Below are 16,903 nucleotides of genomic sequence, written 5' to 3'. Positions count from 1 at the left end.
ACATCAGAAACAAACCGTCATGCTTACGTCTTCGTCATCATCGTTGTTGTTTGGTTCTGTATCTACAGGTGGATGTTGGCCGTGTGACTACCTGGTTGCTAAGAAACCTGACCTCGCTGACGGAGTACACAGTTGGTGTTTTCGCCCTCTACGACGAGGGACAAGCTGAGGCCGTGACCGACAGCTTCACCACAAGTAAGAACTAATATCAATATTATTAGTATGCAGACATTCAGGTATGGCAGGTTTATTGTTGCCATGACTACAAGTGTGTTATTTGTGTGTCAAGAGACCGTCCCGGACCCGCCGGACCTGAGGAGCAGTGACGTCTCCACAGACAGCTTCAGGGTGTCATGGCAACACCCGGCATCTGATGTGGTGCTGTACCGACTCACCTGGACGCCCACAGACGGAGGAGACAGTGATGAGGTGTGTGTTACTGTTGTCTATAATGCATTATAAACATATTTATAATGTGTTATATTCTGCTTATAACACTGTATGATCATAGTTATGAGCACACATAAATATTCATAATGTATAACAATAATCATAACACAGAAGGGGGCGTTCACAACCTCAAACCTTTTTGCAACCTCAAATCCATTATTGTCAATGTAGATGCACGCTCAAAGGCTGCACCCCGAGGTAATAACGATTCAACTTTTAGAACGACGCAGCGCGCACCGCATGTCATATTTTCTTTCTTCCGTAAATATCTGGTAGATATATGGAGGACAAGTTAATCATGTTTGTGCAGGACTACCATGAACTGTTTTACTGCTTCACCCTAAATTACGGCAACTTCATCATCATCGTCGTTGCAGCACGCAGGTTTTGGTTACTTAGTAACAGCAGGTGCTTCCCAAGCACCTTGGATAAAGAGGCCGTACACATGCTGCGTCTAAAAACGCGTGGAAAACAACCAGCCGTGCCACTTTGTTTTTCTTTCCAAGGAGCTTTAGCCATCTAAAAAAAAAAATATCAGTTTAAGTGTGCGCTGTATTTAGAATATTTTCACCGCTTTACCTCGCCGTCAGACAGCCCTTTCTGACCGGGAACTGAAGCCGTTATATCGCTGACTTCAAAGCCACCAGACTCCATTCACAAAAACATGTGTTTTTAATTTGACCTCTCAGAACAGGGGAGTTGCTGCTCTACCGCTGCATCGATCAGTTGGTTAGTTTGTGTTATTGTGTGACTTTCTGATCTGAGCTAAATAAAATAATGGACCCACCCTTTAAACAAAGGAATAAAATCATTATGTCATGTGAGAGTTGTCATGTCCATCTATCTATTTTTTCCATCTCCTGCTACTTACACCTGTCCAGATAGTAACGCCATGAGGCTACACTTGGTTAAATAAACTCCTGTTGGCTGCTTGTGTAAGCTCTCTCATTCTTTTGCTCACTGCCGAACATCTTATGACCCTAAAGAGAGGTTTGGTTTGTAGGTTTCTCCTTCAGCATCAGCTTTCTCTACAATTTCTACATTCCCTCCTGAGATCCTGAGACACTTGAACTCCTTCACTTTGGGTAGTAACTTGAAGAGAGCAATCCACTTCCAGCGGAGCACCATCACCTCAGACTTAATACGCCTGATATGATTTCATTTAGTTACTGATGATTTTATTCTTCTTGTTTCTTTTTTTCTTTAATCTCTTCCATCACAAGGAACTCAGCCGTTTATCTAACCAGTCAAGGTCCTCAGTACTACTTTTGTCCTATTTTACTTATTGTTGATTAAAACAGAGACACGTTTTATCTCAAAACTGATCAACTTGAATCAGACTATTCAATTAAGATATAATATGAAGCAGAGGTGAAACATAAAAAGATAAAGATCTCTCTCTCTGTCGCACTGATGAGGATTATCTCTCAGAGATGATAATCCCAAAAACATGACGTGTTATCTGTCTCCTCACCTGTTGGACTGTCATTTATCTGCTATTTTGATCTTTCTACCTGTTTGTGTCTTCATGCATTAAATATAAAGGTGTGTTATCTTAAACCAGATGCTTCTTGCTGTGATGTAGAAAAACTCTAAATTCTGTTCCGTTGGAACCGATTCAGTTGGGTTTACCTCCTCGGTGTACATCAGCTCGTATCACTTATCTCCATCCCTCTGTTTCTGTTTGTGTTTCAGGTTCTGGTGAACGGAAACATTAACACCTACCTGATAAAAGGACTCAGCACGCTCACAGAGTACGAAGTCCTCATCGCTGCAATCTACGGCAACGAGGTGGAGAGTGACGAGATGATCCTCGTGGAGTCCACCCGTAAATATAACGTTCCAACTGTCCTCGTATTTCTAAAAAGGTGCACAGACATCTGAATTAGGGGAGTTACAAGTTTGATCATAGGTCTCTATGACAGCTAATAGTAACTTGGAAAATAGCGATATGGGACACTGAATATGATGAATGTACTGTTTATCAGAACACAAATTAGACGAAGAATTAGCGAGCCAGCGCACCCCGCAGTCCCACCGCTTCGCTTCCCGCCACTAGGAGACTACTTTGCTGGGAGGAGAGCGGACGGTAGCTCCGGAGACGGACCTTAAGTTAGCGGCTGCAGCAACTCGAATGCAGCCAGCACAAACCCCAGCGCCGGGAGTCACAGTGCTGGATCTAACCTGTGTAACGGCAGCAACAAAAAGTTTGCTGATCCGTCGGGGGAGTCGGGGCGGTTCGGGATCAGCGGACTTTCTGTTGCTGTTGTTTGGAGTTGCTGCAGCCGCTAACTGAAGGTCCGTCTCTGGAGCTACCGCCTGCTCTCCTCCTGGCGAAGTAGTCTCCTAGCGGCGGGGAATGAGGCGGAGGGACCGCAGGGTGCGCTGGCTAACAAAGTCTTGTCTCATATGTCTCGTCTTTATATCATGCTGGCCAACCTTGAGACCTCAAAAATAGGGAGGACTTGGAAACCAAAGCCAGGGGGTCTTGGTCTTCTCCTCCAGAAAAATGTTGAGTTTCAGAGACGTTGTTTCCTGCATTCTGGTGACTTTTAAAGAATGGACATTGCAAAATAATTTAGATATTATTTTCCAGATTGAAACAAACATCAGAGGATCCTTTAAACTTTTTATTAAATCTCTATGACTTGTTTTAATCTTTTTTTTTTTTCATTTTCAGTTGAAAGAACGACCACGATCGCTACGAAGACCACCACCTTAGCAAGTAAATATTTCATTCCAGCTGTTGTGATGAATTGTGTTTGTTCCGTCTTTTCTCTCCACCTCCCTTTACCTCTTTCTTATTTTGGATTGTTTGTTATTTATGTGTAATATTACATCATGTGTGTGTATGTAATAGACAAAGTTTTTAGAGCTTTTAATAAAACTTACGTTAAGGAAGAATCAGGGTTCAAGATTAAGAACATATCAGAGAGCAAACAACTGATTACAAGTTATCTGGTGCTGTTTCCTTGGCGTCTTTAGATGGATGGTGTATCATCCATCATGAAGGCTGTCGGATGTTATTTCCACACAAACTTTCCTGGTAAAAGTTTTGACATTGAAAAGATGTGAAGTTGAAAACGGGAGTAAATTAAATGCCAAAAAGACGACATCTTGATATGATCGGTTTGTCTGATATAAGATGAATCACACTGTTAGTTTCGTGCTTCAGTGAGTTGATGTGTAGCTCGGTGACCTGCAGCGTGATTTATTTTTTTACTCCGTCTGATCCTCCAGCTCCTCGTTACGGGGTGAGGAACATGAGGATCGATGAAGAAACCACCTTCAGTATGCGGGTGTCCTGGCAGCCCGTGGAAACCAGGAACGTCCGACATTATCGACTGAGCTACATCAGCGCCAAGGGAGACCGAGCAGAGGAGCAGGTGAGACGGAAACACAGAGACGGTGTTTGATTTGTTTCGTGAGGATCAGCTTTATAACTTCAGACTGTTCTGCACTCTCTCGTGTGTACGGCTCCTTATGCATGTACAGTACTGCTGTCACCTCTTCAGAGCTCTGAAGCTCCACCAGAAGGAGCTTGTATAGTGATTTATTGGCAAAGTGACTATTGTTTAGAACATACTGAATATAAGGAGTGGGTTAAAGCAGATTTTCGCCAGTCCGCGCAAACCAAACTACTATGCGGACACGGATGGACGAAAATCGAGAACTTTGAGGAGCTTTGAGAATGCCAGTTTGCTGCGAGAAGAAACCCGCACAGAGTATAAAAGATGCAAACGCTTTCTCATCACGATGCCACGTCTGCTCATGTCCGTGCAGCCGTCCTTGTTGAAAGCATAACCGAAGCTTCAGGCCGTTTCTCACAGGTTTGATGCGAAAATGCGGTGCGGGAATACAGAAAATCTGCAGGCAAATTTTCCGCATGACACACCAGGTCCGGTGCGAATTATTTGCGTTGCAGTGTTTTGCATTTTTGTCACAAAAACAACAAAAAAAAATGTATTTTACACTAACTACACAATACATAAACAATACATAAATACATAAACTAATCAGACCCCAAATTTTATGCTAACGTTAGCTGTTGTGGCTAACCCTATCCCGTGGCAAACATATAACGTTAAGTAAGTGCATATCAGCTACATTACCATCTTCATCGTATCCCAGCTGCTGGACGATCTCAAGCCAAACCCATAGGCTGTATATAAGAAGTGGACGTAGTCACCTTGACGTCACCGTTGGTCTGTGGACTGCCGTTTTGAAACCTTGAGTTCAGAATATTCGCCATCGCCATCTTGGTTTTTTGCAACCAGAAGTGACACGAGAGGGTGGAGCTAAGAACAACCGAACGCTGAATAAGACCAAAAATGTTATAATTAACTTTGATGAAGTGAAAACACACTGTGAAAGGGTTAAAGTTGTAAGACGAAAACACGGACAACTCCCAGACCGGACATCGCCGTGGCAGCGACCTGTCAATCACAAGGTGGCCCCGCCCTAAAGCATCCCCTGCTTTATGGTCTATTTGACTCTAAATGGGACCATCATTTACTAAATGAACATCATGCTGTGTTGAAGAAGACTTGAAACTAGCGATTGAGACCATAAACTCATGTTTACAATGTTTACTGAGGTAATAAATCAAGTGAGAAGTAGGCTCATTTTCTCATAGACTTCTATACAATCAGACTTCTTTTAGCCACCAGAGGAGTCGCCCCCTGCTGGCTGGTAGAAAGAGTGCAGGTTTAAGACACTTAAGCATTTGGCTTCACTTCTCAGACCTGGAGGTCGCCCACTGGCCACTTATTGTCCTTTATTTGGTTGTTGAGGTAGTCGTAGCAGTGTTTGGGGTGTTGAGAAACCAAATTGATTAGACCCTATTTTGACAGCAAGCTACCTGGAGGAATGTCATCACTTGGAACAAATGATTTCTTTGGTCAACATTTCCACATAAAATCAGAGTTTATAAGTTTCCCTGCAAAGTTTTGGGATGGAAATCTGTGCTTGGTATGAAAGGTTTTTTATGCTGCAGAGTTGTTTTGAGAAGTTCCTTCAGATGTTTTGATGAAGTTTTTTTTGGTCGGGTTTCTGAAGCGCTTTCAGAGTCCATTTTAAGCCCACAGGGGGTAATTACTGTGAGAGTCAACGGTTGTAATAACTGTTTAATAACTGTAGGAAAGTTTGGAGTTAGAGTCTAAGACTGTCACTGTACGTAAGCTGGACAGTAAACGATTTGTCGAGGAAGACGTTGATTGAAACAAAGCCAGCCCTTCGATGTGTCAGTCTTCAGTGGAGGGAGGGGAGATTCATGATGAAGATGATGGCAGGCCTTCAGATTAAAAAGTCCTCCACGGAGAGGAAGAGCGAGGGAGACAAAGACTGTGTTGTTGAAGCTGATGGCAGACCTTCAGAGTGGAGTCGAGAGGAAGAGAGAGAGGGAGAGGAGGATAATGATGATGAAAACAGTGGCGGATCCTCAAAGAGTTTGTTTCACCAGAGAGAGAGAGAGAGAGAGAGAGAGAGAGAGAATGGCAGGTCTTCACACTAATGAGCCACAACAGACAGAGAGGGAAGTAAAGACTTTTATAGAAAACAAACATTGGTGGAAACTCACTTTGTGTGTGTGTGTACTCGTGTTGTTGACAGGCAGACATTAAGATGCTAAATAGATGTTGATATGACGGCCCGAAGTGCCAAAGTTAAAGTAAAGACGTCTGTGGTTTAGTAAACCTGCGTCATGTGAAGTGAAATCATGAACTAAATATCTTCTTTAATATCAGTTTCACAATCTGTGGAGATTTAAAAAAATAACAAAACAGTTATACATCAGACCGGCACATACGGGTACTTTGCAAAAAGTCAAGGCCGCGCCCCCTTTTGGGAAAAGAAACCTGATGATCTTATATAGACTTCAATGCAGTTTGAAGCCCCCAACCCCCAAACTGATTCTGAAACTTGAAACTGTCATGCAACTCTAATTCATTGCAATAAATTCTTGCTATTTTTTGTTTTGTTTTTTTTTCTTTTGGGGGGTACATTTATTAAATGGCTTTAATTTTAATAATTTATTTATTATTATTTTATTTTTTTTCCAATTATTGCATCTTTCAAAACAAAACATCAATTGAAAAGAATAAATAAAAGTAAAATAATAATCAATTTATTATTTGTATTTTATTTATTTATTATTATTATTTTATTTTTATTTCATTTCAATTGATGCATCATTCAAAACAAAACATCAATAAAAAAAATATTTAAAAATGAAATAATAATCAATTTATTATTATTTTGTATTTATTTATTATCATTATTATTTTTTTCAATTGATGCATAATTCAAAACAAAACATCAATTGTAAAAATAAATAAAATTAAATAATAATCAATTTACAATCTGTTATTTATTTATTAATTTATTTTGGTTTATTTTTTTCAATTGATTTTTTTTGTTTTGAATGATGCATGATTTTTGTTAATAATTTCCAATGCAAATCTTTAAAACAAATAAAATTTGATCACAAAAAAAGGTCATGGCAGTAAATAAAACACACACATACTTTTAAATAATTAGGATTTTTTCTGCTAATCATCATCTCATGTTAAATTATTTGACTATTCTTTATTTGTCTTCTTGTAGTAACCAAACCTCATCAGTAAATGTGTGACATTAAAGATGCGTCCTTGTTTTCGGTATATAACTCCATGGTAGGATGTGTACCGTATGTCAGGTGTCAAATACCTCTAAAGAATACCCGTATGGTAGAGAGTCTGAGTTGACAGGTGTGTATTAGTGTGTGTGAGTTTGTGGCGTAACCACACCGGTATCCGCCGTGTGTCTGCGGGCGACGTTGGCCACAGGTCCCACATCAGCCTTTTCATCCTGACAATAAAGAGCCGCCAGCTGCTCGCGCCAGCGGCTTGTTAAATGAGATCTCTTATCAAAGTGTGAACAGCTGTGGGCTCTGTTTGGCAATCCGGTCAGGTCATGAATCACCAAGTGCTGCACTCACTAGCTGCCATTTAGATGTCTATCTGCTGGGGGAACAAACTGGCAGGCTTCCTCTCCAGCGTCGCTCAAAGCAAGCTTCACTCTGTGGGTTCGTGGCTGCCGAGGGACGGGACACCAGCCACTAAAAAAATGATTTCTGGACGGCAGTTATCCCACTTCATCTCCACTGATGGAATTTGGTCTTAAACTGTTAATAACTTGCATAAAATTGTGGCCGGCTCAGTAACCAAATTATATAAAATTTAATTAAATCACAGATTATATGCAGCAATTTCATGCAAAGTGCTTTTCAAGCATAATTAAAACCAGCTCAGAGTCATAAAAACAGACAGAAAAAAGGTGTTCAACATATTAAAGGAAATCCAGAACAAGACTGCTCGAGTCTGGCTTCTCTTGGCTTCCTTGTGACCTTTGACCCCTGTAACTATGTCTCCCTTTGGCTCTGTTAGGTTTTAAAAACCTTGGATACAGTAATGAGATGCAACATACATCCTAACCAGTGCATGATGGATAGATGCACTAACTGGTCGGGATGTCACGATACTAGAAATTTAGTAGTTGGTACCAAAATTCCACAATTCTCAATACCAATTCGATACCACGGTAAAAAACTAAAGTAAAACAATAAATCCCATGTACCTCAACATCCACTCCTTTATTACCGCTAACATACTGGTTTCTGTTAGGAAGTTAAACAGGTCATAATTCCCTATATCTATTTTATACTGCTGTGAAAACATCTCCTTCAAACTACTGGATTTATTCAAGTTTCTTGCCAAAAAAATACATTTTACAAGATTACATTTGAACGCATCATGATAACGTTAGAATTTATCTTGCATAATACTTTTACTGAATAGAGCCTGAAAGCAGCATAATGTAAATCAATGGCACCTCGCGTGTTGAAATCGGCACGACGAGAGCTAGTTGACGTTAGCTGTTAGCAGCCGATAAGCAGCACAGTCCTGCACAGAGCTAACAGCTAATGCTAACTAGCTCTCTATTGTCTTTGGGATTACGGGACGCAGTTAGTCTCGAGCATCGATCCCCGGCAACTGCGGAGTATTGTCACATTTTCTGATTTCTGGCATCGACTTGGTACCGAACTATTGGTTCTCGTGACATCCCTACTAACTGAATCATCTTCTTTTACCTGATTTAAAGGGGACATATTGTGCAAAACTAAGTAAGCTTACTAATCAATATTTTTAGATGAACTGTGAATCTAATGACTGCATGTCATGTTAAAGGTTAATGCTCTTCTAGTTATTCCTGTCTGCTTCAGTGTTCAGTGTTGTCTGATAAACCCGCTGAACACTACGTACTCAGCAGCAAACAGCAGACAGACTCAGTTAGAGACTAGCTGGTGAACAAAGTGGAGCAAAGTGCAGCAATGCACTTCCACCACCTTCCTTCAGGCGGTGGTGGAGACCAAATACAGAGCAAAAAGAGAGAGAATATTGGACTTAAATTCATCAGGTGACACAAACTTAACTCCAATGAGATGATCATTTGACTCTGTGTTTGCTGGATGTGGAAATAAGCTTGTGAATAGTTTTCCAGAACAACTTTATAAGGTGATAATAAGTCACGATTGTGTCTGGCGCCGTGTTTTTGGAGTTCCTCTGCCCCCTAATGGTAAAAATAAAGATTACTGCAGCTTTAGAGCACACTCAACGCTCAGCTCTCTACATGCTTATAAATATAAAGTTAATGGTTATGCCCGTTCACATAGCTCTGCCCCCGTCTTACCAGTCGTCGCCGTGGGCCGACTCGACTCTGCAGCCATCTGTCCACACACAGCTGTGATGCTGAACTCGGTGAAGCTCCGTTATTTCCCCGTGTGGCTTCGTTCAGTGTCCAATAAACCAAAGCTGCAGGGCATCAAGTGCAATTCCACTGTGTGTAAACAGGGCTTCGGCTATTATTGCTCAGCAACAACATGTTGTTCAGGAGCTAAACACGTCGTCAAGGGGAGGATTAAAAAGTTCTTCCTTCTGTCACAGATTGTCAGTTTATTCAACTCTGGAAAAGAATCCAGCTCCTGCCTTCAAGTGTTTTTTGCCATCCTTCATACGATCCACGCTCCTGTTTGATGACCTTTGAACCCCTTCCCAGTACATTTTGTGTCTGTTTCTGATGTTCATTCAGTCTCTCTGCTTGCTGTTTCACCAATGTAGTATCCTCTAAGTATCCTCATTAGAGCTGTCAGCCGATTAAAATAGGTAATCGTGATTAATCGCAAATGAATGTAGTATTTAATACTCTTATCAACATGGGAGTGGGCAAATATGCTGCTTTATGCAAATGTATGTATATATTTATTATTGGAAATCAGTTAACAACACAAAACAATGACACATATTGTCCAGAAACCCTCACAGGTACTGCATTTAGCATAAAACAATATGCTCCAATCATAACATGTCAAACTGCAGCCCAACAGGCAACAACAGCTGTCAGTGTGTCAGTGTGCTGACTTGACTATGACTTGCCCCAAACTGCATGTGATTATCATAAAGTGGGCATGTCTGTAAAGGGGAGACTCGTGGGTACCCATAGAACCCGTTTACATTCACTGATCTGGAGGTCAGAGGTCAAGGGACCCCTTTGAAAATGGCCATTACAGTTTTTCCTTGCCAAAATGTAGTGCTAGTTTGGAGCGTTATTTAGCTTCCTTTGTGAAGCTAGTATGACATGGTTGGTACCAATAAATTCATTTTCTAGTTTCATATGATACCAGTATCTTCACTCTAGCTTTAAAACTGATACAACCGATACAACCTAAAAATCACAAGTTGTGTTAATGCGTTAAAGAAATTAGTGGCGTTAAAATGAATTTGTTAGCGTGTTGTTATTGTGTTAACTTTGACAACCCTAAAATAAAAATCAAATAGATTATGCGACTACCGTCTCGTCTTAAAACTATATATTTCCCCTTGTCTTAACCGTCGTGTGTAGTAGTGGTAGTAACGTTACTACCAGCGATCCTCAAAGAATGATCGAATAGTTCCCAGTGATTATCAAATAGTATTGAGAACATCCTGAATGGTTTTGATGACTCGTTGTGACGTGGCTACCTGGCTGGATGTTCAGACAGTCCCACTGGGAAGCCCCTGGTGGTCCTTATTGAGTTAGCGGGGTCTGTACTGGTCTTAAGTCGAGGTGTCCACCCGTTGTAGATGTTGGTCCAGAGTGCTCCCTGGACTTTTTAATGGATTAAACGGCAGCTGAAAGTGTCTCACATGATGTTTCATGCCGTGTTTTCTTTAAATTTGTTCCAGTTAGAGGGAAGCGTTAAAGTTTGGTTTCTCTTTTTGGAGTGGCGTTTGTTGGGACGCAGTGCACTTTAGCTGATGTTCTTACTGGTAGATAAGTAGTCACCTTAAATTGACTCCCATCACCCGCGTACTTGACTGTGTTCCCCATGCAGTTTGCCTTGTAGCTCCAGCAAAGTCTCAGACGGATCAAACTTAATATTCTGGGCCTGCACATAGCCTCCGTCAAAACTAGATTGGGTTTCTGAATCCTATAAATACTTTATGAAACCATGTTTGCATTTACAGAGTGGAGTAAAAAAAGAGTTTCTTCCAACTGTGTGGCTCTGTGACAGTTTAGGAGACTTGCTGCCTTTTTCATCATACTGGGCTGGAATTGATTTGTCAAGGCCTGCAGTGTTTGTCTGACTGGCACGTCGGAGAACGTGGACTTTTTTTTGGTGGAAGTGGCGGTTTTGTGGACGGAGCCGGGCTAGACTGTACATGCTCAGAATGCAAACCAGGCTGACAGACGGACAGACAGAGACAAAGAGGGTGGAAGAGAGGGATAAAAAGAGGAATGAAAAGACTGAAGTTGTCTACATGCACACGTACAACTCAACCTTTTACACCAAAGATTGATCCAACAACCGTAAACACCGTTTATCTGGAGGTAAAAACAGTGTCGAGCAGCTAAAAAAAACCCTCCGAACATCCAAGTTGATAGATAAAAAAACACAGAGAGAACACGTCTCTGATTGATAAATGACTTCCAGTTAACCAGGGTTGGCTGATATTACTATATATACTGTTTGTTGACAGTAGAAATGTTGCTCTAGTGTTTACTCTGGCTTCTCTCCCTCTGATATCTCCAGTTGCTTAGTGATGCGTGAAGTACCTTAATTTGTCAGTTAGTTAATTTACTATATCGGCTAAAACAGACATTGCCATGTGGTAATTTCATTTTCAAACAGTTTGTGAATTGCATTTCCTGTCACAATATAACAGTACATATAAATTTCCATCAAAATGTTAGGGCTGCAACTAAAGATTACATTAATCATCGACTAATCTGATGATTATTTAAACAAGAAACCAAGGTGACATCTTCAAACTGCTTGTTTTGTTTGACCAAAAGTCCAAATCCCAAAGATATTCAGTTTTCAGGGCTGTAAATCAATTAAAATATTTAATCTTGATAAATTGCATTGATTGTCCGTAGTTAATCACAATGACTCGCACATTATTTATCTGTTCAAAGTGTACTTTAAAGGGAGGTTTGTCAAGTATTTAATACTCTTATCAACATAGGAGAGGACAAATATGCTGCTTTTTGCAAATGTATGTATATATCTATTATTGGAAATTAAAAGGGTCGAATTAATTCCTTTAACCCTTTAAAAACGAACCTCCCGTGGGGCGGCAGCGGGAGATCGTCGTTTGCATGATCCTGTTTAAATTAATGTAAAATAAAAACAATAATAGCTGGAGCATTATTTCTTCTTGCAGCAGTCAGCTAAGGCTTCAGTCTTTCGCATCATCTTGTACTTCCGTGATGACGTCATTACATTACATGCGAAACCTAATGAAAATTACAATTTTTACATTCACATATCTGGAGGTCAGAGGTCAAGGAACCCCTTTGAAAATGGCCATGACAGTTTTTCCTCAGCAAAATTTAGTGTGGAGCGTTATTTAGCCTCCTTTTGTGACAAGCTAGTGAGACATGGTTGGTACCGATGGATTCATTAGGTTTTCCAGTTTCATATGATACCAGTATCTTCACTTATAATTGATGAACAACAGCAAATGTAGAATGAGAAACAAAAGAAGAATAAGAAGAAAGAGTTGGAAGCAAATATGAGGAGAGTAAAGACGGCCGCAGGCTGAAGAAGCAGATTAGTGTTTCTCCAGCGTGAGAGCGGCGCCTCACCTGGACGGATGACTCATTTAGGGATCAGTTTCAACAAAAGGCCAAGTTCACAGACAGGTGAGGAAGAAAACCTGCACACAATTAACCTCTGCAGCACCTGAAACCTCACCACCTCACCGCAGTAGCTCGCAGTGCCTCACCTCCATTTAAAGGCTAATACAGTTTTTTAGTACTTATGAAAACTTAATTAGCTTTTTTTAGTTCATTCAAGAATCCCAAAGGATCACAAAAAATAAATGAACTTCAAATTTATTTTACAAAGTAAACTTAAGTATATTCAAGTATACTCCCAAGTATACTTTATGTAATAAGTATACTAATATCAATATAGTAGTAGTAAACTTGTAAGTGTACTGCTTCCATACTTCTTGAGACTAAATTGGCCAACCTTTCAGTTTATAAAAGTGTGCTTTTAAGTATACTTTAAATGTAAGAGTAATAAACTTTGAGTACACAACTAGTTTACATCCAAGTTGTATTTTGTAATGCAACTATAATATGAACTATACTACTCTGTGTGTGATCTGATAGGTATTCTGTTAGTTATATGCTTGTAGCTAGCGTCACTTACACTTACCTTTCTATATGTTTCCTTTCTAAGTGCCGATAAAAGTGTGACGTGCTCCCAGCCGTCTCAGTCGGCGTTGCATTGCAGAATTTACAATGTTTTCTTTTGGACGCTGTTTTTGCAGAATAACACTTTGTGGTTTAGGTAGCCAGGTTTTATTACCAAAGAATTGCTTCTTCTCCTGTCTCTGGTGTTCACTGTCTTGCAGTGCGTGTGAAGGAGGGCGTGGAAGGGTGACGGCCGTTAACGGTAGCAAAAATGTCAATTTAGAAAAGAGTCAAGTTATTGCATTTGAAGCCGGAAGTTTTGCGTCCAATCACAGTAATGATGTTAACAAATAAATCTGACAATGCACCTGTAATTTAGTGATGTCCCCGCAGTTGTGGTCTTGAAATAAAATCCAGAGTCCTCTTCGTCCAAGACTGAGACAAGACGAGAGTAAAAATGCGATTGATTCTAAGACGACACAGAGACCTTCAAATGGTGGTCTTGAGACCGAAAAGACCGATCTTGAATACTACAACACTGCCATCGGGAGCAATTTGGGGTTCAGTGTCTTGCCTAATGGACATTTTGACACCTGGATGTTAATTTTAAACTCTTAATTTGTTTCTGCTTGCAGAGGACGGTGCCCTCGGGTCAGAGCGCCCTGGTTCTGCAGCCTCTGCTGTCGGATACAGAGTACAAAATCACCATCACTCCTGTTTACACTGAAGGAGACGGGCCGACGGCGTCGCGAATGGGACGAACACGTGAGTCATATTCATGTTTTGGTTTTAGTGTCTTACCGAATGTCATTTATTTACATTCAAAGCTTCTGTTGAGGTTTTCCAGTGAAGCTTCGAATGTCTGTCGTCATATTGTATGACGTCATCACCCTAAAAATTAAAGTCATTTTAGTCAGTAAGGGATAATGTACAGCGAGCTGGTGAAATAAACCCCGACAGGGCGATGCGGCAGGGGTTTATTTCACAACAATGACCGGCTAGCTGTACATTATCACGCTTATTACACGGCTACTTAGTTAAGAAATTAATAATTTGACACAAAAACTGTCCTCCAGAGTCCGACATCAGAACTGCGCCCATAGCAACTGTCTGTTATACATAACAACGGTCTGCTATAACGAAATAACAGACCGTAGAACGGCGTGATTGACCAATCAGAATTGAGTATTTAAAAGAGCTGTGTAATAAATAAATGTAAACTCAGTAGAGAGGAGCACTTTGCTTTCTTTCCACCTCCACCCTCCCTCCGTCTCTGTGCGGCTCATTACATTCAACACAACTTCAGGGGAGTTAAAAGAGATTGCAACCCGTCCTGGTAGCTCGATGTTCAACATCCATTTCCTTTACCGTGGAGCTGAAGACAGAAAAATGTCGGAAGCGTTCTTTTCCCTTTTGTTAAATGTGACTGATGGCTGCTGAGAATGCACCAGCGAGAGGCTAATGATTTCCTTCGCCGCCGAGCGCATCGCAGAACAAACACTCGACTGTGAGCGAGGAAGAAACGCTAAATTCAAGCCATTCATCTTTCCACTCCGTCCCATCATGTCTCCCCGTGCAGCGCATTACACACATTAGCAGACGCTAACGACGTTCCGCGGTTTTTAAACGGCGGGGCCTCCGACACCCGCCGATGATGAATGGTTCCTGTTAGAGAGTGAGGGATGAGATGATCGCCCAGGGAGGAGCGACAGGGAATGCTGAGAGGAGGGGGGGGGATGATTGGGTTTTCTAGAGTGAAGATAGATGATGTGACAGAGGGAGACGCAGTAATCTGGGGATTTGAACCCATGAGGGATGGGGTGAACGCCGAGGGAGGCGTTACAGGGAATGCAGAGAGGATGATTGGGTTTTAAGCCTCAAACTGAAGATAGATAATGTGACAGAAGAGGCAGAATAATAATCTGAAGGTTTGATCCACTGAGGTGATCACAGAGAGAGAGGAGGCGTGGGGGCGAATACAGAGAGGATGACAGAGTTGTGAGTGGACGAAGAAAGAGAAGAACAGGTAATGTGATGGATAAGTTGATCACTGAGGGAGGTACGACTTGATTTTGAATCTTGCGACCGGTTTAATCTGGAGATTTGAAGTGATGAATAATAAGCCGATGTCTCTCAGGTGTAAAACTGAGGATATTTGTATTTTTTTTAATTCTAAAAATGTTGATTCTGATGAGGAGAGGAGGATTTGAGTGAGAGATGAGTTTGTTCATCAGTGAGGGTAAAGCTGGACATACACTGTACGATGTTAAAAATATTGTAGTGTACTTCCTGCTACTACTGTACGAGTAGATCGTTTTGCGATGTAAAGCCAAAGCTCACGATTTATGTGCTCGCACTTTGTCCGACTGTCCAACGGCCAGTCGGGAGGAGTTAATCAATCCTCGGCCCCCCCTGTACGCTGCACGGCAAACGACGCCAAGCTGAAATTCGGAAAGAGAGATAACTGGTTGCTCTGTATATTCAACAGAAAGACAAAACGTGTCGGGTGCTCTTGCAAAACGGGGAAATAAATCAGGATAGACAGGAAGGCAATCACTACAAAGCCAACATGTTTCTACCACTGTAGGTCTTTGGTTTTTAAGTCTCCTGGGTGAAAGTCTGGTATTTTTTGACCCACCCGTCCAACCCGACCTCCTCCCTACGCTGCCGCTCTTTATACTTCCTGATTCACGATTAAGTGGATTACACACGATTGATTTTATAGGATATATATGAGTTACAGTGCATTACTTTTAGTAGGTACAGCTATGAACGGTGTATGAGACCAGGCTGCAGTGGCACATGATCATACTGTATGATTTGGCTGCAGGACTTACCTATATCGTGATTGAATATTCCTACCCCAGAGGATGCAGGAACTATAGCCCTTGAGCAAAACTGAAACTAACTTTGTGCACTCAGAAAGCAGAATCGGTGCCAGAGTTCCTACAAGTGTTCCAGTGCTGCTGGAAGAGTTCCTCTGGTCATTACTGGTCTGGTCATTAAATCTCCAGTTCCTCATTACCGTGAGGCCTGAAGGGTGAAGACACAGTGGGACGAATGTCAGAAAGAGTTTAGAGCACGATGGTAATTTTCTCAGGACTAGTGAGGACACACTGAAGATGGATAATGCAACAGAAGAGTATAACGTGGGGATTTGAACATGCGAGGGTGCAGCACATACTGAGAAGGGGGGGATTTGTGGCTGAACGTAGAGAGCATGATTGGCTTTTTAATGGTGAGCGACCGCAGAAAGTGAAGAGGGAAAATGAGGCAGAAGAGCCGGTGTAATCTGGAGGTTTCACTTGGTGAAATGGTGAGAGGGATGGATACTCAGGGACATGGAGAGAATGATGGGAGGGAGTTTAGCATTTTAAATGTGCAACAGAACGACCGGCAGATTCACTCGGGGATTTAGACCTGAAGAAGTTTCCCATTAACCGAAGAAGATGTGAATCAGGAGGAACAGAACGGACTGCAGAGACGTTAGTTGCACGAGAACAAAGTAAGATAGTAACATCAGCAAACCAAGCCAATAATGTGACAATAATATCTAGACCTTATAGGGCTGCCCTATCTGAGGCAATTCGTTGATTAATCGGTCGTTTTGGTCTTAGTCGACTAAGATTTCTTTAGTTGATTAGTTTATTAATCGGTCGTTTTAGTTGATTAAACTAAGATTTCTTTATTCGATTAGTCAACTGATCAATCATTTTTGTCTTAGTCAACTAAG

General features: G+C 41.3%; 1 protein-coding gene across 9 annotated transcripts in view; it reads left to right on the top strand.

Moving 5' to 3' along the window:
• Positions 1-16,903, top strand: part of LOC119502886 (collagen alpha-1(XIV) chain-like) — a 209,276-nt gene that overhangs the window by 83,256 nt on the left and 109,117 nt on the right. For all 9 annotated transcript variants that reach the window (XM_037794158.1, XM_037794155.1, XM_037794154.1 and 6 more), the window contains 6 exons: positions 69-195; positions 290-429; positions 2,146-2,278; positions 3,131-3,175; positions 3,691-3,836; positions 13,806-13,935. In XM_037794158.1, coding sequence (XP_037650086.1) covers positions 69-195; positions 290-429; positions 2,146-2,278; positions 3,131-3,175; positions 3,691-3,836; positions 13,806-13,935 — 721 coding nt within the window. The remainder of the gene's footprint in view (positions 1-68; positions 196-289; positions 430-2,145; positions 2,279-3,130; positions 3,176-3,690; positions 3,837-13,805; positions 13,936-16,903) is intronic.

Source organism: Sebastes umbrosus, chromosome 15, assembly GCF_015220745.1.
Source record: "Sebastes umbrosus isolate fSebUmb1 chromosome 15, fSebUmb1.pri, whole genome shotgun sequence".
Classification (NCBI taxonomy): Eukaryota; Metazoa; Chordata; class Actinopteri; order Perciformes; family Sebastidae; genus Sebastes; species Sebastes umbrosus.
Note: the sequence above shows the minus strand (reverse complement) of the source record. Positions and strands in the feature narration are given on the sequence as shown.